We start from the raw sequence: 23,917 nt of genomic DNA on the forward strand, positions 1-23,917 counted from the left end.
CTCCTCCCAGCCCTGAGCGGGAGGGCGGGCCCTCTAGCGGGGCGGGGGGGGGGGGGGGGGGCTAGGGAGGGCGGGAGGCGGCTCTGCGACAGGAAGTCCCACCCCGGAAGTCGGCTGGCCATGGCGGCGCCTTGGAGGCGGTGGCCCACGGGGCTGCTAACTGTGCTGCGACCCCTGCCCACGCGCCGGCCCCTGCAAGGCGCGACGCTGCAACGGGATGTGTTGCTCTTTGAGCATGATCGGGGCCGCTTCTTCACCATCCTCGGGCTGTTCTGCGCGGGCCAGGGCGTCTTCTGGGCCTCCCTGGCTGTGGTAGCCGTGTCCCGGCACCCGGTCCGGGTGAAGCCTCTGGATGCGGAGGTCCCAAACCGTGGCCCCTTCGACCTGCGCTCCGCGCTCTGGCGCTATGGTCTGGCCGTCGGCTGCGGCGCCATCGGTAAGACGTGGGCTGGCTTCCCACTATGGCAACGTGGGGTGGCGGGACACGACCTTCCCTATACAGGCAGGGAGAGTTGGGGGCTCCCTATACAAGAGTGGTGGGCGGGCTTAACCCTACAGAAATTCGAAACACTGGCCGGGCGTGGTAGCTCATATGCTGGGAGGCCGGAGGCGGGCGGATCACTAGGTCAGGACCTCGAGACCATCCTGGCTAACACCATGAAACCCCGTCTCTACTAAAAATACAAAAATTTAACTGAGTGTGGTGGCAAGCGCCTGTAGTCCCAGCTACGCGGGAGGCTGAGGCAGGAGAATCAATTGAACCCGGGAGGCGGAGGTTGCAATGAGCCGAGATCACGCCACTGCACTCCGGCTCAGTCGCACTGCGGTCTCAGAAAAAAAAAAAAAAAAGCGAAACACTTGTGTCCCTGAGCGCTGTGCCCTGTCATAGTCTAGGCCGAGGTCTGCCCTTCACTCTGCGACCTTAAGCAAGGTCCTTAAAGCTCTTCGTCCTCCCATTAAAATGGAAACAGATGTCTACTAAGGTTGTTGGGAGGAGTAACAGGATTGTGGTGTATAAGAGGAGCTCAGTACTGCACAGAGCGACAGAGCGAAACTCAGTCTCAAAAAAGCTCAGTAAATATTACTTTCATCCCCAAGATTTCTTATTCAGAGGGCACTGGAAAGGTCGGTACTTAGACGTTCAGTGAAAACCCCTCACCCCGAACTCTGCCCTTCCTGCAGGAGCCCTCGTACTCGGTGCTGGTCTTCTCTTCTCTCTCCAGTCTGTGCGCTCAGTGGTGCTTCGAGCTGGAGGGCAGCAGGTGACCCTCACCACTCATGCCCCTTTTGGCTTGTGGGCCCATTTCACAGTTCCTTTGAAGCAGGTATCTTGCATGGCCCACCGAGATGAAGTCCCTGCCATGCTACCTCTGAAAGTCAAAGGCCGACGCTTCTATTTCCTCTTGGACAAAGCTGGACACTTCCCTAACACAAAACTCTTTGACAATACTGTGGGTGCCTACCGGAGCTTGTGAAGAAACAACCTCAAGTCACTCACCTCTCCAACAGGGGGATAAAAGCTGAACCTTGGGGAGCCAGGTGTGTTGGTTCACACCTGTTGTAATCCCAGCACTTTGGGAGGGTAAGGCAGGAGGACTGCTGGAGCCCAGGAGTTTGAGACCAGCCTGGGCAACATAGCGAGACCTTGTCTGTATTTACAAAAAAAAAAAAAAAAGCCAATCTTAGAATGGAGTAACAACCAGGTCACACAAGGAGGTTAAGATTCATTAACAACAAATAAAGGAGCAGTCATCCCTAGGGCAGCTGCGTAACAGTACCTCTAAGTTTCAATCCATGTCTGCTTAGCCTTCACTCCTTCCTCCTATCTAGTTGTACTTTAACATCAAAAACTCACAAGATGAAGACAGTAATATAATATTTTGGTACAAAAACAGCTGTAGGAAGAGGAGGAGGGGGGCCTGTCATTACGTTTCCCCCCTGAAAGGAAAACTAAGACTCCCAACATAAACAGGGCCTTGTGGGGGCAAGAGGATTGCAGGCACTTGGGCATGGAGTCTTTGGCTGCAGGAAGCACTCTGGTTATTCTTCAGGAATGGGAAAGGCGTGGCCCAAAGAGAGCATCTGTCTCAGAGCTCCACTCAGGGTCACCCCTCTCCAGAGGCCGGTGTGGGGTGGCTTCAGACTTCCACTGCACGACCTGGAGCACCAAGACCACACACCACAATACCAAATTCACCCAAGAAGAGGTCTGTGGGAGACAGGGACAGGAGTGTCAGGAATGGGACAATTTCAAATCCAGTCCTTCCCACCCACACACCACTCTTAACTGCTGAATTTCAGGCTGACAACCCCCTCAGCTCCTCTCACTGCTGAGCCAAGCTCAGGATACACTGGTGAGCGCCCACACAGCTACAGATACTTATGTGAATCTTTCCTTCTATCCTTGGGTCTCACTTCGGCATTGTGTAGGTTGGAGTAAAACTGCAGAGCAGTTCCAGGGGGTCTCCATGGAATTTTCTGGGCTTCAGAACAGCTGTGAGGTCAAAGAGACAGTTGTGAGAAAGGGTGATAGTTTATATCCGAGGCACACCTGTGCCCAGTGCCCTGTGAGCTGAGAGCAACTGATGGGGATAAAAAGGAAATTACAGGACCCTGGTGCAGAGGGAAGGTAGCCCCAGCCAGGCTTCCCTCCCTCTCCCATTACCTAATTGTAGTGTTCAGGGAGATGATGGAGTTGCAGAGAGACCTGGTGCCAAATCGAAGGATACAGGCAGACACCAAGACCAGGAAGATGGCTATAGCTGAGATGGCCAGTGCAATGCGCAGCCCTATAGAACCTCTGAGAGGGAGAGAACAAGCCTTGTGGTGGAGGCGAGGCTCATCCTACCTCAGACCCTGGCCCTCAGGGTTGGGCAGTCACCTGTGGCAGTCCTCAATGCAGCTGCTGTAGATCCAGAAGAGCAGAAGCAGGAGGCAGTAGAGGGCCAAGAGGCCAGAGGCCCCAGCTACAAAGTAGCAGAGGGATGGTGCGGAGGGATGGGATAAGGCCAGGGAGGAGCCATTCAGGGTGGCGACACCATACAGGGGACATCTACCACTGAAGGAGCCCTGTGGAGAGAAGCTGCTGAGTCCTAGATTTCAGGTTAATGCCTCTGGATGCAGTGTCTTGGTAGGTGTTAGTGATAACCTAGGCCACGACCATTCCAGGAAGTTATTTGTGCACTGTCAGTTCCTATTTCTGGGACAGAGATATTGATGGAGAGGGCCTGTTGGGGAATCAAACAGTGGCCAGAAGGATCAGAAAATAGCCAATGACTATAGAATACAATGAGCTTCAGAGAAGCCTCATTAATTCTGGTCTTTGTGCAGAAACCTTAGAGTAAACCCAGGCCTTGTATATCCTTCAACAAATAACTACCTCTGAGGGTTTTTTTGTTGTTTTGTTTTTTGAGATGGAGTTTCGCTCTTGTCACCCAGGCTGGAGTGCTATGGCACGATCTCGGCTCACTGCAACCTCCGCCTCCCAGGTTCAAGCGATTCTCCTGCCTCAGCCTCCCAAGTAGCTGGGATTACAGGCATGAGCCATCACACCCGGCTAATTTTTGCATTTTTAGTAGAGGCGGAGTTTTGCCATGTTGGCCAGGCTGGTCTCTAACTCCTGACCTCAAGTCATCTGCCTGCCTCGGCCCCCCAAAGTGCTGGGATTACAGGCGTGAGTCACCGCGCCCTGCGGATCTCTCAGGTTTTCTCATGGTGTAAAATAGGCACACTAGTGCCTACTTTATAGGCATTAAATGAACCCATGTTTACTAACCAGATTACCTGGCTGGGGTAAACGATGTAAATTATTGGCTTCCACCTTTACGTCAGCGTTTTCTACATCTCTTATTTTGTCATTTAATACACTGTGCTGCAATCATGTGGCATCTTGATCATCTCCACTACACTATGCTTTATTTCTAGACAAAGCTCAGCACAAAAGGCTTCTGATTTAACGGATGGACGCAGGTTCCGCATCGACTTCTGTTTCAGAACCACAGTAAGGTCAGCAGGAGCCACGAAACCCGACTCCATCTAGTGCTTTAAGACGGTACTGACCCGTCCCTTTGGCGAGAGTACAACTTCGAAGTATGACCTGGCCCAGAGTAGCCACAAAGCGCGATTAGCCTCGCTGCATTTCAGGTACAGGCCGGTGCCAGCCGTGCCTTACCAGGTCCACCGGCTCCGAGCAGCAGCGAGCTCGGTCGGAAAGCGACAGTGGCCTCGCCACGTCAGGACCGGCCAGCTCCCCAGCCTACCTGACCCCGCCCTGCAGCCGCACCTGTGTCCGAGTCAGCGCCGCGGCCGCCACGGCCCCGCACAGGAAGGCGGCAGCAAACAGCGCAAGCTCGACGCGCTGCAGCCAGGGCAGCGCCATGGCGCCCTGACCACCAGGAAGCGCCGCCACAGCCTCAACCCGGCCAAACCCCACCTTATCCGGCGCGACCCACGAAAATGGAGACGTCACTTCCGGGGGCGGGATTTATTTACAAAGATGGAAGCGCTCACCTACTCAGAGCGGCAAGTACAGCGAGTAGTCCGAGAGCGCCCACCGGCGGGCGGGGCGGCTGGTGCGGCCGATCATGGGCAGCTTCTGCACGTAGCGGGAGGCCGGGCTAGGCCCGTACGGCGCGGGGAATGCAGTCTGGAAAAGGCGCCCGCGGCAGCGCCTCCCAGCCTGCCGCCCGGCGATGATGAAACGAAAGTGCGGGGCGCCGCGCGGGGCGAAACGGCTCTTCTGGAAGACGTCGCGGGTGCCGGTCCCGGGGCCCTGCTGCCGGGGTGCCCCGCGCGCCCGATGCACGCGCGGCAGGGGCCTGCTCTCAGAGGCCGCTGGCCCAGAGGCCGACGTGGGGCCGCCTCCGCCGCTGCCCCGGGGGCTCTCGTCGCCCTGCGGGCTGACCATGGCGCTTGCCGTCAGCTGCGGCATCTTCCGCACCGAGTCAGGGGCTGTCGCCGGCTCCTTCTTGTCCCCGGGCGGCCGCGGAGCGGTGGGTGCAGGTTGGCCGGTGCCGAAGCGTGTGGCCAAGCTGTCACCGAAGAAGGCGTAGAGCTCCCGGTAGATGTCCGCCAGGGTCACCGAAAGAGAAGGGTCCTCCTGCCCCGCTCCCCCTGGCGGCAGCGGGAGACCGGACCCAAAGCTGGGCTCTGCACCGCCCCCGGAGGACGACTCTTGGAAGAGAAGGCTATCCCATGGCAGGTCGTCCAGGCGCCGGCACCCCCTGCCACCTGGGCCACCCCTGTTGGGCTCTGCTGCCTGGGCCTTCATCTTCAGCAGTCGCTCTACGGCCACCTGTAAAAGCCAAGGACTAAGATAGGCAAAAAATTCGAGGAACCTGGGCCCATCAAATATTCCAAAGTAAGCCTGCTTGGCTGCTAAGCTCATGCAGGGGAGGGAGGCTGGAAGGGGATGGTACTCACCAGAATGGCTCCATAGACTTTGTGCCCATCTGCTTTGACCTGTGCATTAGATACTGAATAATCATCCAGCACAGCCTGCAAGTTTGTCCAGTACGTGGACAGGTGTGGGTACAGGACTCGTTCTACTGCCTGGAAGAGAAGGAATGCAGTTAGCGTCTCTTCGACACTTACTCCCTCTCTAGGACCCTTTCCCATGAAACACCTACCTTTATTTCTGATCCTAGACAGAGCTCAATCCTCCTAAATTCCCTGACTGGCATATTCAGCCATACATTTATTTGGAACCTACTGTATACCTAAGCTAGGCATTGGGAATAAAGGTACAAAGGTAGATAATAAAGTGTCACAAAAGAAGTAGACAATAAAAAGTGTACCCAGTATCACTACCCTGTGTGCCAAGGGCTAAAACAATGCTCATTGCTAACAACTCCAAAATTTAGTTTGCATACTGCTACCCCATACAATCAGGCAAGTACTGGCTTCACTGAGATGTAAACTGAGACTCAGTTCAAACAATCTGCGTAAAAACCACCAACCAGAGACTTGGACTCTGATTATACAATTTAAAATCCTGTGATTGGCCAGGCGCAGTGGCTCACGCCTGTAATCCCAGCACTTTGGGAGGCCGAGGCTGAGACCTCCTGAGGTCAGGAGTTCAAGACCAGCATGACCAACAAGGTGAAACCCCGTCTCTACCAAAAATACAAAAATTAGCTGGGCGTGGTGGCAGGTGCCTGTAGTCCTATCTACTAGGAAGGCTGAGACAGGAAAATTGCTTGAACACAGGAGGTGGAAATTGCAGTGAGCCAAGACCGCACCACTGCACTCCAGCCTGGACGATGGAGCAAGACTTCATCTCAAAAAAAAAATCCTTGGCCGGGCGCGGTGGCTCACGCCTGTAATCCCAGTACTTTGGGAGGCCGAGGCGGGCGGATCACAAGGTCAGGAGATCGAGACCACGGTGAAACCCCGTCTCTACTAAAAATACAAAAAATTGGCCGGGCGCGGTGGCTCAAGCCTGTAATCCCAGCACTTTGGGAGGCCGAGGCGGGCGGATCACGAGGTCAGGAGATCGAGACCATCCTGGCTAACACGGTAAAACCCCGTCTCTACTAAAAATACAAAAAGAAATTAGCCGGGCGTGGTGGCGGGCGCCTGTAGTCCCAGCTACTCCGGAGGCTGAGGCAGGAGAATGGCGTGAACCCGGGAGGCGGAGCTTGCAGTGAGCCGAGATCGCGCCACTGCACTCCAGTCTGGGCGACAGAGCGAGGCTCCGTCTCAAAAAAAAAAAAAAAAAAAATCCTGTGATTAATTTGGGGGAAAGCAAAACTTCAAATAAATGACGTTTGTGATGGGCTTTGATGGATGAGGCAGAGTTCTATGGTCATTCATCCACAGCACGAACATTTGAAAGTGTTGACAAAATTCTCAAATTCCTAAAAAATATAACTTACTGCTGACTTGAGAATATGAAAGCTTCAATAATTCTGTAACTATGGAAGACACTGAAACAGTAGTTAAGAATTAACTATAGGCCGGGCGCGGTGGCTCACGCCTGTAATCCCAGCACTTTGGGAGGCCGAGGCGGGCGGATCACAAGGTCAGGAGATCGAGACCACGGTGAAACCCCGTCTCTACTAAAAATACAAAAAATTAGCCAGGCACGGTGGCGGGCGCCTGTAGTCCCAGCTACTCAGGAGGCTGAGGCAAGAGAATGGCGTAAACCCAGGAGGCGGAGCTTGCAGTGAGCCGAGATCGCGCCACTGCACTCCAGCCTGGGCGACAGAGCGAGACTCTGTCTCAAAAAAAAAAAAGAATTAACTATAAAGAGGCTGGGCATGGTAGCTCACGCATATAATCCCAGCACTTCAGAAGGCGAGGCGGGTGTGTCACGACGTCAGGAGTTCAAGACCAGCCTAGTCAAGATGATGAAACCCTCTCTACTAAAAATACAAAAATTAGATGGGCGCAGTGGCAGGTGCCTGTAATCCCAAAGATGTTCATCATCATGTGTATATAACATTAGTAATCCTAACAATAAGAAAAATAAAGGCATGCTGGGTGCGGTGGCTTACACCTGTAATCCCAGCACTTTGGGAGGCCGAGGCAGGCGGATCGCCTGAGTTCAGGAGTTCAAGACCAGCCTGACCAACATGGAGAAACCCGTCTCTACTAAAAACACAAAATTAGCCGGGAGTGGTGGCACGTGCCTGTAATCCCAGTTACTTGGGAGGCTAAGGCAGGAGAATCGCTTGAACCTGGGAAGCGGAGGTTGCAGTGAGCCGAGATCGTGTCACTGCACTCCAGCCAGGGCGACAGAGCAAGACTCCGTCTCAAAAAACAAAAAAAAAGCCTGGCACGGTGGCTCATGCCTGTAATCGCAGCACTTTGGGAGGCCAAGGCTGGCGGATCACGAGGTCAGGAGATCGAGACCATCCTGGCTAACACGGTGAAACCCCATCTCTACTAAAAAATACAAAAAATTAGCCAAGCGTGGTAGCAGGCGCCTGTAGTCCCAGCTACTCGGGAGGCTGAGGGAGGAGAATGGCATGAACCCGGGAGGTGGAGCTTGCAGTGAGCCGAGATCGCACCACTGCACTCCAGCCTGGGCGACAGAGCAAGACTCCATCTCAAAAAAAAAAAAAAAAAGGAAATAAAGCTGTCATTATTTGTACATGATATGATATGATCATCTATATTAAAACCTCCAAAGAAGCTATAATTAGCAATGATAGTTTAAGAAAGCAGCTGGACAGTACTTGCCTGCTGATTGTATAGGGTGGCAGTTTGCAAACTGTAAATTTATGTTGCTAACAACAAGCATTACATATGCCCTCTTGGCCCTTCACCCATATGACAGTGATAGCGGGGTCACTATTATCTGTCTTTATACCCTGTATGTATCCCCAGTGCTTAGCAAAGTAACTGGATAGTTTAGGAAGATAGGAATGTAAAAGTGAATTACATTTCTATACATGAGCAAGAAACTAACACCATAAAGACCCCATTACAACAGCATCGAAGGACAGCAAGAATCTCGGAATAGTTTGTGGGGTTTTTTTTGTTGCTTGTTTGGGTTTTTTTTGAGACAGTCTCACTCCGTCACCCAGGCTGGATGGAGAGCAGCAATCTGGCTCACTTCAGCCTTGACCTCCCAGGATCAAACAGTCCTCCCACCACAGCCTCCCAAGTAGCTGGGACGAAAGGTGCATGCCAATCACGCTAGGTTTTTTCTGTTTTTTGGGGTTTTTTTAAGATGCAGTTTCACTCTTGTTGCCCAGGCTGCAGTGCAATGGCGTGATCTCGGCTCACCGCAACTACCTCCCAGGTTCAAGCAATTCTCTTGCCTCAGCTTCCCAAGTAACTGGGATTACAGGCACGCGCCACCACCCCCGGTTAATTTTTGTGTTTTGTTTTTTTTTTTTCTTTTTTTGAGACGGAGTCTCGCTCTGCCGCCCAGGCTGAATTTTTGTGTTTTTAGTATAGACGGGGTTTCTCCATGTTGGTCAGGCTGGTCTCGAACTCCCGACCTCAGGTGATCTGCCCTCCTTGGCCTCCCAAAGTGCTGGGAATGCAGGTGCAAGACCATGCCCGGACACACTTGGCTTTTTTCTTTTTCTTTTTTTTTTTGAGACGGAGTCTGGCTCTGTTGCCCAGGCTGGAGTATAGTGGCACAATCTTGGCTCACAGCAACCTCCGCTTCCCGGGCTCAAGCCATTCTCCCTGCCTCAGCCTCCTGAGTAGCTGGGATTACAGGTGCCTGCCAACACGCCCAGCTAATTTTTTGTATTTTTGTAGAGATGGGATTACACCATGTAGGCCAGGCTGGTCTTGAACTCCTGACCTGAGGTGATCCCCCTGTCTCGGCCTCTCAAAGTGCTGGGATTACAGGCGTGAGCCACCACGCCCCGCTCACTTGGCTAATTTTTAAAATTTTTTGTAGAGATGGGATCTCACTATGTTGCCCAAGGTAGTCTTGAACACTTAGGCTCAAGTGATCCTCCCACCTCAGCCTCCCAAAGCACTACGATTACAGACATGAGCCACTGCACTAGGCAGAATTTTTTTTCCTCTTTATTTCTTTTTCTTTTTGAGATGGTATCTCACTCCGTTGCCCAGGGTTGAGTGCAATGGCACGATGTCGGTTCACTGAAACCTCCACCTCCTGGGTTCAAGCGATTCTCATGCCTCAGCCTCCAGAATAGCTGGGATTATAGGCATGTGCCATCATGCCCAGCTAATTTTTGTATTTTAGGAGAGACGAGTTTTTACCATGTTGGCCAGGCTGGTCTTGAACTCCTGACTTCAGATGATCCACCCACCTCAGTCTCCCAAAGTCCTGGGATTACAGGCATGAAACACCACACCCCCAGCCCTCCTCTTTCTTTCTTTCTTTTTCCTTTGTATCTTGTTTCTATTTTTTGTCTTTTTCTTACTCTTTGTTTTTCTATAGTTTAGTTGATCCATAAAGAAACGTTTTAAAGTATGTGTAGGTTCTACTCAGGGAAATGATGAAAGCATCCCCAATGCCTGTGAAGACCTAAACAAAAATGGAGATATAGGGGGAAGGGGCGGCAGGCGCCGTGTCCGGCCGGGAAGCTGGCAAGAAGCAGCCGCTGAAACAGCCAAAGAAGCAGGCCAAGGAGATGGACGAGGAAGATAAGGCTTTCAAGCAGAAACAAAAAGAGGAGCAGAAGCTCGAGGAGCTAAAAGTGAAGGCCGCAGGGAAGGGGCCCTTGGCCACAGGTAGAATTAAGAAATCTGGCAAAAAGTAAGCTGTTCCTTGTGCCTGAGGAGACGGTGACCCTTTATTTCATCTATATTTAAACATCTGTATTCCCTGCCGTAACATCCTTTGATACCTATAGCTGGAATTAAGGGTTGTCTTGGAGCTGTTATACATTTAAGAATAAACTTTTGTTTAAAAAAAAAAAAAAAATGGAGATATAGGCCAGGCACGGTGGCTCATGCCTGTAATCCCAGCACTTTGGGAGGCTGAGATGGGTGGATTCCCTGAGGTTGGGAGTTCGAGACCAGCTTGATGGGAGAAACCCCGTCTCTACTAAAAATACAAAATTAGCCGGGCATGGTGACACATGCCTGTAATCCCAGCTACTTGGGAGGCTGAGGCAGGAGAATCGCTTGAACCTGGTCAGGGTGGAGGTTGTGGTGAGCCAAGATCACGCCATTGCACTCTAGTCTGAGCAACAAGAGTGAAACTCCATCTCAAAAAAAAAAAAAAAAAAAAAAAAATGGAGATATGATACCTTCGTGGACAGGATGACTTACTATCATGATATCACTCCCCTTCAAAATTAATCTAATACATTTGATGTAATTCCAATAAAAATCTCAAAAGTGGCCAGACGTGGTGGCTCACGCCTGTAATTCCAGCACTTTGGGAGGCCAAGGTGGGTGGATCACGAGGTCAGGAGATCGAGACCATCCTGGCTAACACGGTGAAACCCCATCTCTACTAAAAAATACAAAAAACTAGCCGGGCGAGGTGGCAGGCGCCTGTAGTCCCAGCTACTCGGGAGGCTGAGGCAGGAGAATGGTGTGAACCCGGGAGGCAGAGCTTGCAGTGAGCTGAGATCCGGCCACTGCACTGTAGCCTGGGCAACAGAGCGAGACTCCATCTCAAAAAAAAAATAAAAAAAATAAAAAACAAAAAATAAAAATATAAAAAATTAGCCAGGTGTGGTGGCGGTGCCTGTAGTCCCAGCTACTTGGGAGGCTGAGGCAGAAGAATTGAACCCAGGAAGCACAGCTTGCAGTGAGCCGAGATTGCGCCACTGCACTCTATTCTGGGTGACAGAGCAAGACTCTGTCTCAAAAAAAAAAAAAAAAAAAAAAACAGGTGTTGCCACTGTGATAGTATTAAAAGGTAGGATCTTTTATTTTTTTGAGATGGAGTTTCGCTCTTCTCGCCCAGGCTGGAGTACAGAGGCACAACCTTGGCTCACTGCAGCCTCTGCCTCCTAGGTTCAAGCAATTCTCTCGCTTCAACCTTCCGAGTAGCTGGGATTACAGGCATGTGCCACCATACCCACCTAACTTGTATTTTTTTTTTTTTTTTTTTTGATACAGAGTCTCGCTCTGTTGCCCAGGCTGGAGTGCAGTGGTGCAATCTCAGCTCACTGCAAGCTCCACCTCCTGGGTTCACGCCATTCTCCTGCCTCAGCCTCCCGAGTAGCTGGGACTACAGGCGCCCACTACCACGCCCGGCTAATTTTTTTGTATTTTTAGTAGTGAGGGGGTTTCACCGTGTTAGCCAGCATGGTCTCGATCTCCTGACCTCGTGATGTGCCTGCCTCAGCCTCCCAAAGTGCTGGGATTACAGGTATGAGCCACTGTGCCCGGCGCCAACACCTAATTTTTAAAGCACATAATCATTTGATAATTTCTATAGATGCTAAAAAGTCATGACAAAATTCAGTATCTATTCATGTGTAAAATGCTCAGTACAACAGGAATTGAAGGTATTTCTTTGTTTTTTTGTTTTTTGTTTTTTTTTTTTTTGAGACAGAGTCTCACTCTGTCGCCGAGGCTGGAGTGCAGTGGCGTGATCTCAGCTCACTGCAAGCTCCGCCTCCCGGGTTTCCGCCATTCTCCTGCCTCAGCCTCCCAAGTAGCTGGGACTACAGGCGCCCGCCACGGCCCTCGGCTAATTTTTGTATTTTTTGTAGAGACGGGGTTTCTTCACCTTGTTAGTCAGGATGGTCTCGATCTCCTGACCTCGTGATCCGCCCATCTCGGCCTCCCAAAGTGCTGGGATTACAGGCGTGAGCCACCGCGCCCGGCCTTGAAGGTATTTCTTAATGTGGTAATATAGAATGGGCAGGAATTTATAAAATGGGGGGACATCAGTATCTGTCATACAGGACTTTCGAAAGGATAAGACATTTACATACAGAAAGTCAAGCTATCACTGAGGCTGGCCTAAGGCCAGAACTCAATACATGGCAGTGGCAGGCACACACCCTTTTGGAGATAAAGACACACAAGTACTATTTTTCTAACACAAATGGGAGTTCTTACGGCTCTGTCTGTGAGAAAGGCCAGGATGCTCACCTTCCAGCCAAGAGCATGCAGCCCCACCACGGCTCCATAGTGACAGCAGAGCGGCCGCACAGGATCTGCCAGGATCTTCTGCAGGGACAGCAGGATATGCTGATAGAGGCCACTTACAAGGTCCCCATGAGTCCTGTGGGAGCACCATTCAGTGAGTGAGGGGAATGAGGCACAGTGCCACCCAACAGGGCACAAGACAACACCAAGAGAACAGCATCTGTACGGCACATTCGGGCGTGCTGGGGTTAAGTGAAGAAGGCTGCCAGGGGTGACTGGCCTAGAACCTGAGGGCTGAAGAACCAATACCTTGGCGTATTTGTAATCCATTTTCAGAATCCCAGTGTGTCACAGCACACCAGCTAGGATGCTCCGAGGGAAAAGGTTTCCCATCTTCTCATAGACCCTTAAAGCCAGAGACTTTGCCCCATTTCCTTACCCCAACCCACCTGGCTCTGCAGCAATCCCACCCTTTGCTCAGGTCTATGCCCAGTGGCTACCAAAAGATGTGGCTGAGCAGGAGGGCAGCGCCATCCCGCAGAGTCCAGTGGTCATTCAGGGGGTTGATGGAGGCAGCCAGTGGCTCCAGGACACAGTAGAGGACACTGCCCACCAGACAGCGGACATAGGGCCCCAAGCACAGGTGTGGATTCCGAAACAGGCTCCGTGCCACCTGCAGCAGCCGGTGCAGTTGCTCCAGGTCATGACTTACAGATTTCACCTGTTGGGAGAAGAGGGTAGCTTAGGGGAACATGAGGGGACAGGCAGGAGCCCACCATTCTGACAGCACTTGCCATGAGCCCTACACCTGCTGGGTCATCTCTTCCTTACAAAACACTCTCCCTGTCCCAACCTGGTCACTTACCCCACTAACCACATAAACAAAGTAAGGCAGGAGCGCCCCGATCTTGGAGTTCGTCTGCAAGTCCTGGAGTGCAACCTAAAAGGAAGGGCCCAGACTGCATTGGATCCACCAGAAAACTGTAAAACATGAATATGGTATTCTTCTGGAAGGCAGTGTATCACCTTATTCATGTTTTACAATTTTAAATGTTCATATTCTTTGATTTAGCAATTCTATTTCTATAAATGTAACCTACAGAAACTCATTCACATATACCTACATATGGCACGGAATACAACCTGAATGTCCAACATATTTTTAACTGAGAAAGGCAATCTATAAAACCAGATGTTTAATATAATACCACTTAGGTTTTTATGAGAGTAATCATAGTTGATACAGAGGAAAAAAAGTAGGTGGAGGAACAGACATTTCAGTTTCTTTTTCTCTTTTCTTTTTTTTCTTTGAGACGGAGTCTCGCTCTGTCGCCCAGGCTGGAGTGCAGTGACTCAATCTCGGCTCACTGCCACCTCTGCCTCCTGGGTTCAAGCGATTCTCCTGCCTCAGCCTCCCAAGTAGCTGGGATTACAGGCGCTTGCCACCACGCCCAGCTAACTTTTGTAATTTTAAGTACAGACAGGGTTTCGCCATGTTGACCAGGCTGGTCTCAAATTCCTGGCCTCAAGCAATCCGCCCGCCTCAGCCTCCCAAAGTGCTGGGATTACAGGCGTTAGCCACTGTGCCTGGCACTCTCTTTTTTTTTTTTTTTTTGAGATGGAGTCTCACTCTATTGCCCAGGCTGGAGTGCAGTGGCACGACCTCGGCTCATTGCAACCTCCGCCTCTTGGGTTCAAGCGATTCTCCTGCGTCAGCCTCGCAAGTAGCTGGGATTACAGATGCACGCCACCAAGCCTGGCTAATTTTATGGTATTTTTAGTAGAAACGGGGTATCACCTTGTTGGCCAGGCTGGTCTCGAACTCCTGGCCTCACATGATCGGCCCACCTCGACCTCCCAAAATGCTGGGATTACAGGCATGAGTCACCATACCTGGCCACTTTCTTTTTCTTTCTATGTTTTCATATCATATGTACGTCTACAGTAAACATATACTAGTATTTTTTTTTTCTTTGAGACAGAGTTTCATTCTACCAGCCAGGCTGGAGTGCAGCGGCGCGATCTTTCTTTTGAGACGAAGTTTTGCTCTTGTTGCCCAGGCTGGAGTGCAATGGCGTGATATCGGCTCACAGCAACCTCTGCCTCCGGGTTCAAGCAATTCTCCTGCGTCAGCCTCCTGACTAGCTGGGATTACAGGTGTCCACCACCACACCTGGCTAATATTTATATTTTTAGAATTTTCTTTTTTAAATTTTTGTAACTTTAGAACTCCAGACTTCAGGTGATCCACCCGAGTGGCGCAATCTTGACCCACTGCAACCTCTGCCTCCTGGGTTCCAGCAATTTTCCTGCCTCAGCCTCCCAAGTAGCTGGGATTACAGGCACCCACCACCATGCCTGGCTAATTTTGTATTCTTAGTGAAGATGGGGTTTCACCACGTTGGCCAGTCTGGTCTCGAACTCCTGACCTCAAGTGATCCACCCACCTCTGCCTCCCAAAGTGCTGGGAGGCCAAGGAAGGACTGCTTGAGGGCAGGAGTGTCACCAGCCTGGGCAACACAGTGAGACCCTGTCGCTAACAAAAAAAAAAAAAAAATAGGCTCATGCCTGTAATCCCAGCACTTTGGGAGGCGGAGGCAGGTGGATCACCTGAGGTCAGGAGTTTGAGACCAGCCTGGCCAACACGATGAAACCCTGTCTGTACTAAAAATGCAAAAATTAGCCGGGCATGGTAGGATGCCCCTTGGGCAGTCACTTGGGAGGCTGAGGTGGGAGAATTGCTTGAACCCAAGAGGCAGAGGCTGCAGTGAGCCAAGATCACACCACTGCACTCTAGCCTAGGTGACAGAGCAAGACCCCATCTCAAATTTTAAAAAAAATTTTTAATTAAAATAATAAATAAAAATTTAAATATTCATAGAATTAGGCCAGGCACAGTGGTTCACACCTGTCATCCCAGCACTTTGGGAGGCCAAGGTGGGCGGATCACCTGAGGTCTGGAGTTCGAGACCAGTCTGACCAACATGCTGAAATCCCGTCTCTATTAAAAATACAAGGCCGGGGCCGGGCGCGGTGGCTCAAGCCTGTAATCCCAGCACTTTGGGAGGCCCAGGCGGGCGGATCACGAGGTCAGGAGATCGAGACCATCCTGGCTAACACCGTGAAACCCCATCTCTACTAAAAAAAATACAAAAAATTAGCCGGGCGTGGTGGCGGGCGCCTGTAGTCCCAGCTACTCGGGAGGCTGAGGCAGGAGAATGGCGTGAACCCGGGGGGCGGAGCTTGCAGTGAGCCGAGATCGTGCCACTGCACTCCAGCCTGGGGCACAGAGCAAGACTCCGTCTCAAAAAAAAAAAAAAAAAAATACAAGGCCGGGCGTGGTGGCTCACGCTTGTAATCCCAGCACTTTGGGAGGCCGAGGTGGGTGGATCACAAGGTCAGGAGATCAAGATCATCCTGGCTAACACGGTGAAACCCCGTCTCTACTAAAAAATACAAAAAATTAGCCGGGACTGGTGGCGGGCGCCTGTAGTCCCAGCTTCTCGGGAGGCTAAGGCAGGAGAATGATGTGAACCCGGTAGACGGAGCTTGCAGTGAGCCGAGATCGCGCCACTGTACTCCAGCCTGGGTGACAGAGCGAGACTCCATCTCAAAAAAAATAACAAAAAACAAAATTAGCCAGATGTGCTGGCACATGCCTGTAATCCCAGCTAGTTAGGAGGCTGAGGCAGGAGAATCGCTTGAACCCGGGAGATGGAGGGTGTGGTGAGCTGAGATCGTGCCATGGGACTCCAGCCGGGGCAACAAGAGCGAAACTCCGTCTCAAAAAAAAAAAAAAAAAAATGGGCCGGGCGCGGTGGCTCAAGCCTGTAATCCCAGCACTTTGGGAGGCCGAGACGGGCGGATCACGAGGTCAGGAGATCGAGACCATCCTGGCTAACACGGTGAAACCCCGTCTCTACTAAAAAATACAAAAAACTAGCCGGGCGAGGTGGCAGGCGCCTGTAGTCCCAGCTACTCGGGAGGCTGAGACAGGAGAATGGCGTAAACCCGGGAGGCGGAGCTTGCAGTGAGCCAAGATGGCGCCACTGCACTCCAGCCTGGGTGACAGAGCCAGACTCCGTCTCAAAAAAAAAAAAAAAAAAAAAAAAAAACAAGTTCATAGAATTTATAAGTTCAAATTTGCGCCCCAACTTGGACCCACTTGCTCACCTTCATCAGTTGCGGATCATCTCCTAGCACAGCACGAGTCACCTGGTGATAGTACTTGAGAAGGTCATCCGTCAGTGAAGACACAGCACTGGGCACTGCCAGAGGACAGGCAGGAAGCAGGGACAGATGGAGAGCTGGCCCTCTCCCGGCCTTTCCAGCCTCCTCCCGCTCAACCACCATCCCCACACACATCCACAAGAAGACTTTCAGTCAGGACAACCAGGGCAAGAGACTCCCACTGCTCTTAGGGTCTGCTCAGCCCCGACCATCTACGCTCCGCACACCTCTGTGCTCTGTCCTGTCTTCCACCCACCCTCTGCCGGCCAGACTCCTGAGAGCTTCAGGCTCTGTGAAGCTCTGCTCAGCATACCCTGGGGGCGAAACACCGCCCCAGCATGCTGCCCAGACTTCCATCTTAGCATCCAACGTGTTGCATCATGACTGGTTACAGGTCTGGGCTCCCATCTCCAACTCTGAGCCCTCTATGCAGAGCCCAGTGCCCACTTAGACCACGGCACAAGGCAGGCATGGGTAAACACGTTAGATGCGGACTCGGGGGCACACAGGCACCACCCTCACAACCTAAGGGAGAAAATTCATCCCAAGGGCCTGTTTCCTACATCACCCCTTACCCGATCCTTGAGGTGCCAGGTTCCCTTTGCCATCCAGGTAGGAGACGTGAACTAGAAGCAGTGTAGAGAGATGTGTCAGCCTGGCGTTCTGCCCCTAGGAGTACTGCCTACCCCTCCAAGTTCTGCCTCTTCCACCAGCCAGCCCATCACCACTTCTCTTCACGGCCCAACTCCCATCCCCAACTCAGCAGGACCCCGGCAGCCACCTCTGACAGCTGTCTCGGCACAGCCTTTGGGGATGTTGGTAGCCAGGGCCAGCTCCACCAGGTTCACCTCTCGATCCTCAGGAAAGTAGAGTTCACCCTCCCTGGCAGGGCGCATGGGCAGTGCCTCCTGGGATCCGTAACCACATACAGCCTGAGGAAAAAGGGAATTGGAGAGCAGCCTGAATCCAGGGACGGAGCAGGTGTCAGGATCCAGGATGAGGCTCCACTGACCAGGGCAGAGAGCGCATGTTTGAGGGAAGTCCAGATGTCCCAAGAAAAGTGGTGGAAGCCTGGGGCTCAGAGCCACCACTGGGGACTTGCCTGGAGCATCCTAGGCTCCTTGGGTCAAGGGAGAGAACATGGTTGCTCCTCCCATAACTGGAAGGGTCCTGAGCCCCACACCATGTACTGGTCCTCCTTATTCACACTCACTCACTTTGAAAACTCACTAATGTCTTCTAAACATGGCCTTCCTCTCTCATCTCACTGCTCCAGAAAAACCACACCATGGCCGGGCGCGGTGGCTCACGCCTGTAATCCCAGCACTTTGGGAGGCTGAGGCGGGCAGATCACGAGGTCAGGAGATCGAGACCATCCTGGCTAACACGGTGAAATCCCGTCTCTACTAAAAATACAAAAAATTAGCCGGGTGTGGTGGCGGGCGCCTATAGTCCCAGCTACTCGGAGGCTGAGGCAGGAGAATGGCGTGAACCCGGGAGGTGGAGCTTGCAGAGAGCCAAGATCGCGCCACTGCACTCCAGCCTGGGCAACAAAGCGAGACTCTGTCTCAAAAAAAAAAAAAACCCATACCATGAGGACCTAACACTTAGCCTGAATGCCTTCTTTTCCTCTTGGCCTAGTTTAAGCCAAGCTCAAGTTCTTCACCACCCTTTAAGGCCCAGCTCTAGTCCCACCTCCTCCAAAAAGCTTTCTCTAACCTCTGGGCCCCCAGTGGCCTCCTCTCCTTCTTTTCTGAACACGTAGCCCAGGTGGGCTGGGCCTAGCACCTGGTCTGCTGTTGCTATCAGTGTCTTGCTTCTCTTATATGCACGTTTGGTCTTTTTTTCTTTTTTTGTTTTGAGACAGAGTTTTGCTCTTTCACCCAGGCTGGAATGCAGTGGCATGATCTCGGCTCACTGCAACCTCCGCCTTCCGGTTTTAAGCGATTCTCCTGCCTCAGCCTCCCAAGTAGTTGGGATTACAGGCGCCCGCAACCACACCCAGCTAATTTTTGTGTTTTTTTGTTTTTCTGACACGGAGTCCTGCTCTGTCGCCCAGGCTGGAGTGCAGTGGCACAATCTCGGATCACTGCAACCTCTGCCTCCCAGGTTCAAGCGATTCTCCTACCTCAGCATCCTGAGTAGCTGGGGTTGGTTACAGGCGCCCACTGCCACGGCCAGCTAATTTTTGTATTTTTCGTAGAAATGGGGTTTCACCATGTTGGTCAGGTTGGTCTCAAACTCCTGACCTCGTGATGTGCCCGCCTCGGCCTCCCAAAGTGCTGGGATTTTAGGTATGAGCCCCTGAGCCCAGCCTTTTTTTTTTTCTTTTTTAGAGACAAGGTCTTGCTCTGTTGCCCACGCTGGAGTGCAATCTCAGCTCACCGCAACCTCTGCCTCCTGGGTTCAAGCAATTCTCATGCCTCAGTTTCCTGACTAACTGGGACTGCAGACATGCACCACCAGGCCCAGCCAATTTTTGTATTTTTAGTAAAGAAGGGGTTTCGCCAAGTTGGCCAGGCTGGTCTTGAAGTCCTGGCCTCAAGTGATCTGCCCACCTCAGCTTCCCAAAGTGCTGGGATTACAGGCATGAGCCACCACGCCTGGCAGCGTTTGGCCTTAATGTCTCGCCACGCTGCCAGCCCTGAACTGGACATGGAAGTGGCCTCATGCCACCTGAGCCCTCTGTGGCCTGCACCCCACTCACCTCCACGCTGCTCCATCTGAGGGCCCTGTTGAAGTCCTCAACCGTCAGCTTCCGGCGTTTGGTGTGCTTCATGAACTGAGAACTATTCTGGAAGGGAGGGAACAGAAGCCAGAGTCAAAGGATGTGGAGCAGGGAGCGTGGGAAACCCCAAATGAAGTGGGCCAGACTGGAGAGAAGGCAAACAGGAGACCACGCTTAGCGATCAGAAGCACAGATTCCGGCCGGGCGTAGTGGCTCACGCCTGTAATCTCAGCACTTTGGGAGGCCGAGGCGCGCAGATCACGTGAGGTCAGGAGTTCGAGACCAGACTGACCAACATAGTGAAACCCCGTCTCTACTAAAAGTACAAAAATTAGCCGGGTGGCCTGGCGCGGTGGCTCAAGCCTGTAATCCCAGCACTTTGGGAGGCCGAGACGGGAGGATCACGACGTCAGGAGATCGAGACCATCCTGGCTAACACGGCAAAACCCCGTCTCTACTAAAAACACAAAAAATTAGCCGGGCGAGGTGGCGGGCGCCTGTAGTCCCAGCTACTCGGGAGGCTGAGGCAGGAGAATGGCGTGAACCCGGGAGGCGGAGCTTGCAGTGAGCTGAGATCCGGACACTGCACTCCAGCCTGGGCGACAGAGCATGACTCCGTCTCAAAAAAAAAAAAAAAAAAAAAATGGCAGGAACAAGGACAGTTGGAGGTATCAGGGGGTGAGGGGAGTGTACCTGCGTGGCCTCTCTCAGACGATAGCACACGTCCTCTGCGAGCAGTGCCGCCACCTCATCGCTCAGCTCCAGGCCCGTGCTCTCCGCCATAAGCCGGACAGACTCCCGAGGGATCTCCACAAACCGCCGCTCCTCTCGCTCCGACATGGCCCCAGTGGAGCTGGGAGTGGAGAAGGAAGATTGGAAAAGCTGCCCCAGTCTCCTGGAGAGCCCAGGAGTGTGACCCAAGACCCTCCACACCAGCCTTGCTGCTCGTGCTCTGGAGTTTCTGAACCAGGAGCTCTGAGTACCCAGACGAGGAAACTGAGGCTCAGAGAAGGAAACAGACTGGCCAGTGGGACAAGAACAGTGAAGCTAGAGAAAGTCCAGGCGTTGGGGTTCACAGAACTAGGTCCCATTCCTGCCCTGTCACTTTCTATGTGAATTTGGCCAAGGCCTTCATCAATCTGAGCCCTTGTGTCCTGAATTGTAAAACAGGCACAATAATGCCTGCCCTCTCCAGCTCACAGGGTTGCTATGAAAATGAGACGATCGATATGGTTTGGCTGTATCTCCACACCAATCTCACCTTGAATTGTAATAATCCCCACGTGTCAAGGGCAGGACCAGGTGGAGATCACTGAATCAAGGGGCCAGTTTCCCCCATGCTGTTCTCCTGACAGTGAGTGAGTTCTCAAAAGATCTAATGGTTTCCCCCTTTTGCTCGATACTTCTCCTTGCCGCGGCCACGTGAAGAAAGCCATGTTTGCTTCCCCTTCCACCATGATTGTAAGTTTCCTGAGGCCTCCTAGCACTGAGTCAATTAAACCTCTTTCCTTTATACACTACCCAGTCTTTTTTTTTTTTTTTTTTTTTGAGTCTCGCTGTGTCGCCCAGGCTGGGGTGCAGTGGCACCATCTCGGCTCACTGCAACCTCTGCCTCAAAGGTTCAAGCAATTCTCTGCCTCAGCCTCCCGAGTAGCTGGGATTACAGGTGCCCGCCACCACACCCGGCCAGCTAATTTTTGTTATTTATTATTATTTTTTTTTTTTGAGTTTCGTTCTTGTTGCCCCCAACTCTCCTGCCTCAGCCTCCCACGTAGCTGGGATTATAGGCACGTGCTACCAGGCCCAGCTAATTTTTGTATTTTTAGTAGAGACAGGGTTTCGCCATGTTGGCCAGGCTGGATAGTAGCTGGGCTTTCTGCCTATGTGTTTGGTCTTCCCCAGTTTGGCTGCAAGGCCTAAATGCAGGAACCTGTATTTTCACAGGATACGGCACAATAAGAACCCGACAAAAACAGTAGCTGATGACTCACTCCAACAACGCACACCACAATGAGAAGGTAGACTCACATGCGCCAAAGTGAGGCATCAACACCTCAGACAGGAGGGCCCAGATCCACGATGACCCACCCAGGCACTGCCCCCACTACTCCTCTGGCAGGGATCAATGGGTCACCAGTGACGTCCAGGTCCCTACATCCAAGGGCAGCTATGTGGCTTCTGCGCAGCACTCTTCCCAATGGCTCCCCATTGTCTTTGAAATAAAGAACAAATTTGAACAACGGCTCTGGAAGCTCTGCATGTGCTGCCTACTTCTGCAACACCTCTTACCTCTTACCTCTTACTTTCTTGTGTTCTGCATTCCCACCTGCGGCCTCCTTTCATTTCCTCAAATACACCTATTTTCGGACCTTTGAATGCTGTTTTCTCCACTTGAAACTCTCTCCTCCCTGTCCTCCACCCCTAATCCCTTTGTCTAGTGAACTGCTACTCACTCCTTCAGATTTCAGTTCAAATGTCACTTGCTCAGGCATGTCTTCCTAGATCCCCCAATGTCCTTGCACTCTGCCTTCAAACCAGTTATAAGAATTTGTAGCCGGGCCCGGTGGCTCATGCCTCTAATCCCAGCACTTTCGGAGGCCAAGGTGGGCCTGCTACACCACGCCCGGCTAATTTTTGTATTTTTAGTAGAGACAGAGTTTCGTCATGGTAGCCAAGCTGGTCCGGAACTCCTGACTTCAGGTGATCCGCCCACCTCGGCCTCTAAAGTGCCGGGATTACAGGCGTGAGAAGACCGAGCCTGGCCCGACGAGGTTTTTTTTTTTTTTTTGGAGACGGAGTCTCGTTCTGTCACCCAGGCTGGAGTACAGTGTGGCGTGATCTCGGCTCACTACAACCTCCACCTCCCTGGTTCAAGCAATTCTCCTGCCTCAGCCTCCCCAGTAACTGGGACTACAGGCGTACGCCGCCACCCCGGGCTAATTTTTTGTATTTTAGTAGAGACAGGGTTTCACCATGTTGCCCAGGCTGGCCTTGAATTCCTGAGCTCAGGCAATCCGCCGGCCTCGGCCTCCCAAAGTGCTAGGATTACAGGCGTGAGCCACCGCGCCGGGCCACGAATAGCACTGTACTATGCCTGAGACATAGCTAAGTGCTTTATATGACTACTTCACTATATCCTCAATAATAAGATATTATTATGTATTTCGTCTATTTCACAGGCAAGGAAATCAAAACTCAGAGGTTAAATGTTCCATTACTTCTCCAAGATCACAAAGTAAGCACTGAGTAAGTAGGGAGGGGGAGCAGGGACTCAACCCCTTGCTCCTAATCATTACTCTATGCCGCTTCAGGAGCCGCCAGCTGTGTGGGGAACAAGGCCTGAATCCCAGCCCAAAGACATGGGTTGGAGACCCACCCCTCGGTGACCCGAGACCCGCCAATAGATCACTGTGAAGCTGCAGTTTCCCTATCTGTAAAATGGGAGTATTTAGTCCACCCGCGCGAAAGGCGCGGAGGAAGTTTCCTATTATATGCCAGTACACGAAGTCTAGACTGTGACCAAAGTCTCCCGCTCTCCAGCCACCTCTCCTCCGCATCCTCAGCCACTAGTCAAGCTGGCGAAGAGGCGTGGGAACTGACCTCCGCGGGCCGGGCCTCGGCGACGCACACCCTCCCACCCGGCCTCGCCCAACCCAGATCTGGAGTGGGGGGTGCGAGGGGAGGAGGTCAGGGGTCACTGAACTTGGGTCACGTGGTAAGCCAAGGGGGCGGGCCCCCGCAGAGCGGGCTCCAAGGCCGGTGAGTAAGCGGTCGGCGGCGGGAATGGGGAGTCCTTGGACCAGAGCAGGGCCTGCTCACCTGAAGACCCCGGCGTGGCGAAGGCTGCTACGGAGACGACGGCGGCGGGGGCGGCGGCAGCGGCGCCCACTCACCAGCTCACTAATTCCCTCTCTGGGGGCCCCGGCCCCGCCCTCCACAAGTACAGCCAATCGGCGGGCGCCTTGGAAAGTTTCCGGCCCTCTAGGAGGTTTCCTGGCTCCTGATTGGCTAGTGTGAATAGCCTGTAGAGACCGGCGGTCACGAGACGCTGAAGAGTCGCGCTTCTTAAAGCAACCTCTCTTGCTACGTTTGCGAGTGTGTATTATGTTTTGACACACGTTTAATAAGCATATTTTATTTTTTTACTCCTCCCAGTAGTCACGAGGAAATAAACAATCTCAAGGACAGCGTCTTCATTTTCTTTGTCTTGTTTGCTCTCGAGTTTCTGAGCACCTGCATTTTCGCGGCTGAAGCAAAGCTTTAGATTTTGATGTCTGGCTTAGTTTTCCTGCCCAGCCTACCTCCCCAGCATCACATACCACTTCCCCTTCCTGAAGGGATAGATGGGGCTCTCGGTAGGTGCTCTCTGCAAGCAGAGGGGACTTCTGTTAAAGTTTTTTTTTTTTTTTTTTTAATCAGTGTTGACCAGGTTGGCCTCGAACGTGTAGCCTCGCCTCCCCGCGTGCC

At 52.3% G+C, this 23,917-nt stretch overlaps 4 protein-coding genes across 9 annotated transcripts; 2 read left to right on the forward strand and 2 right to left on the reverse strand.

The window, feature by feature from the left end:
- The first annotated feature begins 105 nt into the window (after positions 1–105).
- Positions 106–5,789, forward strand: TMEM223 (transmembrane protein 223). Of its 2 annotated transcripts, none has more exons than XM_074013414.1 (2): positions 106–436; positions 3,925–5,789. In XM_074013414.1, the coding sequence occupies exons 1-2, from the start codon at positions 121–123 to the stop codon at positions 3,954–3,956; spliced, it is 348 nt and encodes a 115-aa protein (XP_073869515.1). In that variant the 5' UTR covers positions 106–120; the 3' UTR covers positions 3,957–5,789. The 2 variants fall into 2 exon arrangements, with proteins under 2 accessions (XP_073869515.1, XP_005577612.4); XM_005577555.5 differs by lacking the exon at positions 3,925–5,789 and adding an exon at positions 1,183–1,775.
- Positions 1,705–4,408, reverse strand: TMEM179B (transmembrane protein 179B). Its single transcript, XM_005577554.5, has 5 exons — positions 4,283–4,408; positions 2,882–3,069; positions 2,666–2,800; positions 2,416–2,494; positions 1,705–2,209 (listed from the first exon to the last, which is right to left on the reverse strand). The coding sequence occupies exons 1-5, from the start codon at positions 4,376–4,378 to the stop codon at positions 2,048–2,050; spliced, it is 660 nt and encodes a 219-aa protein (XP_005577611.1). The 5' UTR covers positions 4,379–4,408; the 3' UTR covers positions 1,705–2,047.
- Positions 2,933–23,364, reverse strand: TAF6L (TATA-box binding protein associated factor 6 like). 5 transcript variants are annotated; one of them, XM_065529459.1, is made up of 12 exons: positions 21,747–21,879; positions 20,144–20,303; positions 19,430–19,516; positions 17,504–17,654; positions 17,298–17,348; positions 16,666–16,760; positions 13,358–13,432; positions 12,993–13,213; positions 12,496–12,628; positions 5,422–5,550; positions 4,510–5,293; positions 2,933–3,069 (listed from the first exon to the last, which is right to left on the reverse strand). In XM_065529459.1, exons 1-11 carry the CDS (start codon positions 21,791–21,793, stop codon positions 4,514–4,516), a joined length of 1,929 nt encoding a protein of 642 aa, XP_065385531.1. In that variant the 5' UTR covers positions 21,794–21,879; the 3' UTR covers positions 2,933–3,069; positions 4,510–4,513. The 5 variants fall into 5 exon arrangements, with proteins under 5 accessions (XP_065385531.1, XP_005577610.2, XP_045227930.2 ...); XM_005577553.4 differs by lacking the exons at positions 2,933–3,069; positions 21,747–21,879 and adding an exon at positions 23,270–23,364 and having other exon boundaries at positions 4,469–5,293; XM_045371995.3 differs by lacking the exons at positions 2,933–3,069; positions 21,747–21,879 and adding an exon at positions 23,051–23,116 and having other exon boundaries at positions 4,469–5,293.
- On the forward strand, positions 9,948–10,360 carry LOC123568659 (translation machinery-associated protein 7-like). Its single transcript, XM_074014021.1, has 2 exons — positions 9,948–9,953; positions 9,984–10,360. The coding sequence occupies exons 1-2, from the start codon at positions 9,948–9,950 to the stop codon at positions 10,194–10,196; spliced, it is 219 nt and encodes a 72-aa protein (XP_073870122.1). The 3' UTR covers positions 10,197–10,360.
- Positions 23,365–23,917: the final 553 nt, after the last annotated feature.

Source organism: Macaca fascicularis, chromosome 14, assembly GCF_037993035.2.
Source record: "Macaca fascicularis isolate 582-1 chromosome 14, T2T-MFA8v1.1".
Lineage (NCBI taxonomy): Eukaryota > Metazoa > Chordata > Mammalia > Primates > Cercopithecidae > Macaca > Macaca fascicularis.

Excerpts from the sequence above, each read along its gene's own strand:
- TAF6L (XM_065529459.1), bottom strand. The coding sequence starts at position 21,793 with ATGAAAGGAGGCCGCAGGTGGGAATGCAGAACACAAGAAAGTAAGAG. Across the intron at positions 16,761-17,297 it reads CCTGGCACCTCAAGGATCGG|TGCCCAGTGCTGTGTCTTCA; the intron begins GTAAGGGGTGAT and ends GTCCTCTGGCAG. Across the intron at positions 13,214-13,357 it reads TTGTTTATGTGGTTAGTGGG|GTGAAATCTGTAAGTCATGA; the intron begins GTAAGTGACCAG and ends TTCTCCCAACAG.
- TMEM179B (XM_005577554.5), bottom strand. The coding sequence starts at position 4,378 with ATGGCGCTGCCCTGGCTGCAGCGCGTCGAGCTTGCGCTGTTTGCTGCC. Across the intron at positions 3,070-4,282 it reads CGGCGCTGACTCGGACACAG|GGCTCCTTCAGTGGTAGATG; the intron begins GTGCGGCTGCAG and ends TTCTCTCCACAG. Across the intron at positions 2,210-2,415 it reads CCAACCTACACAATGCCGAA|ACCTCTTCTTGGGTGAATTT; the intron begins GTGAGACCCAAG and ends TGTCTCCCACAG.
- TMEM223 (XM_005577555.5), top strand. The coding sequence starts at position 121 with ATGGCGGCGCCTTGGAGGCGGTGGCCCACGGGGCTGCTAACTGTGCTG. Across the intron at positions 437-1,182 it reads CGTCGGCTGCGGCGCCATCG|GAGCCCTCGTACTCGGTGCT; the intron begins GTAAGACGTGGG and ends CCCTTCCTGCAG.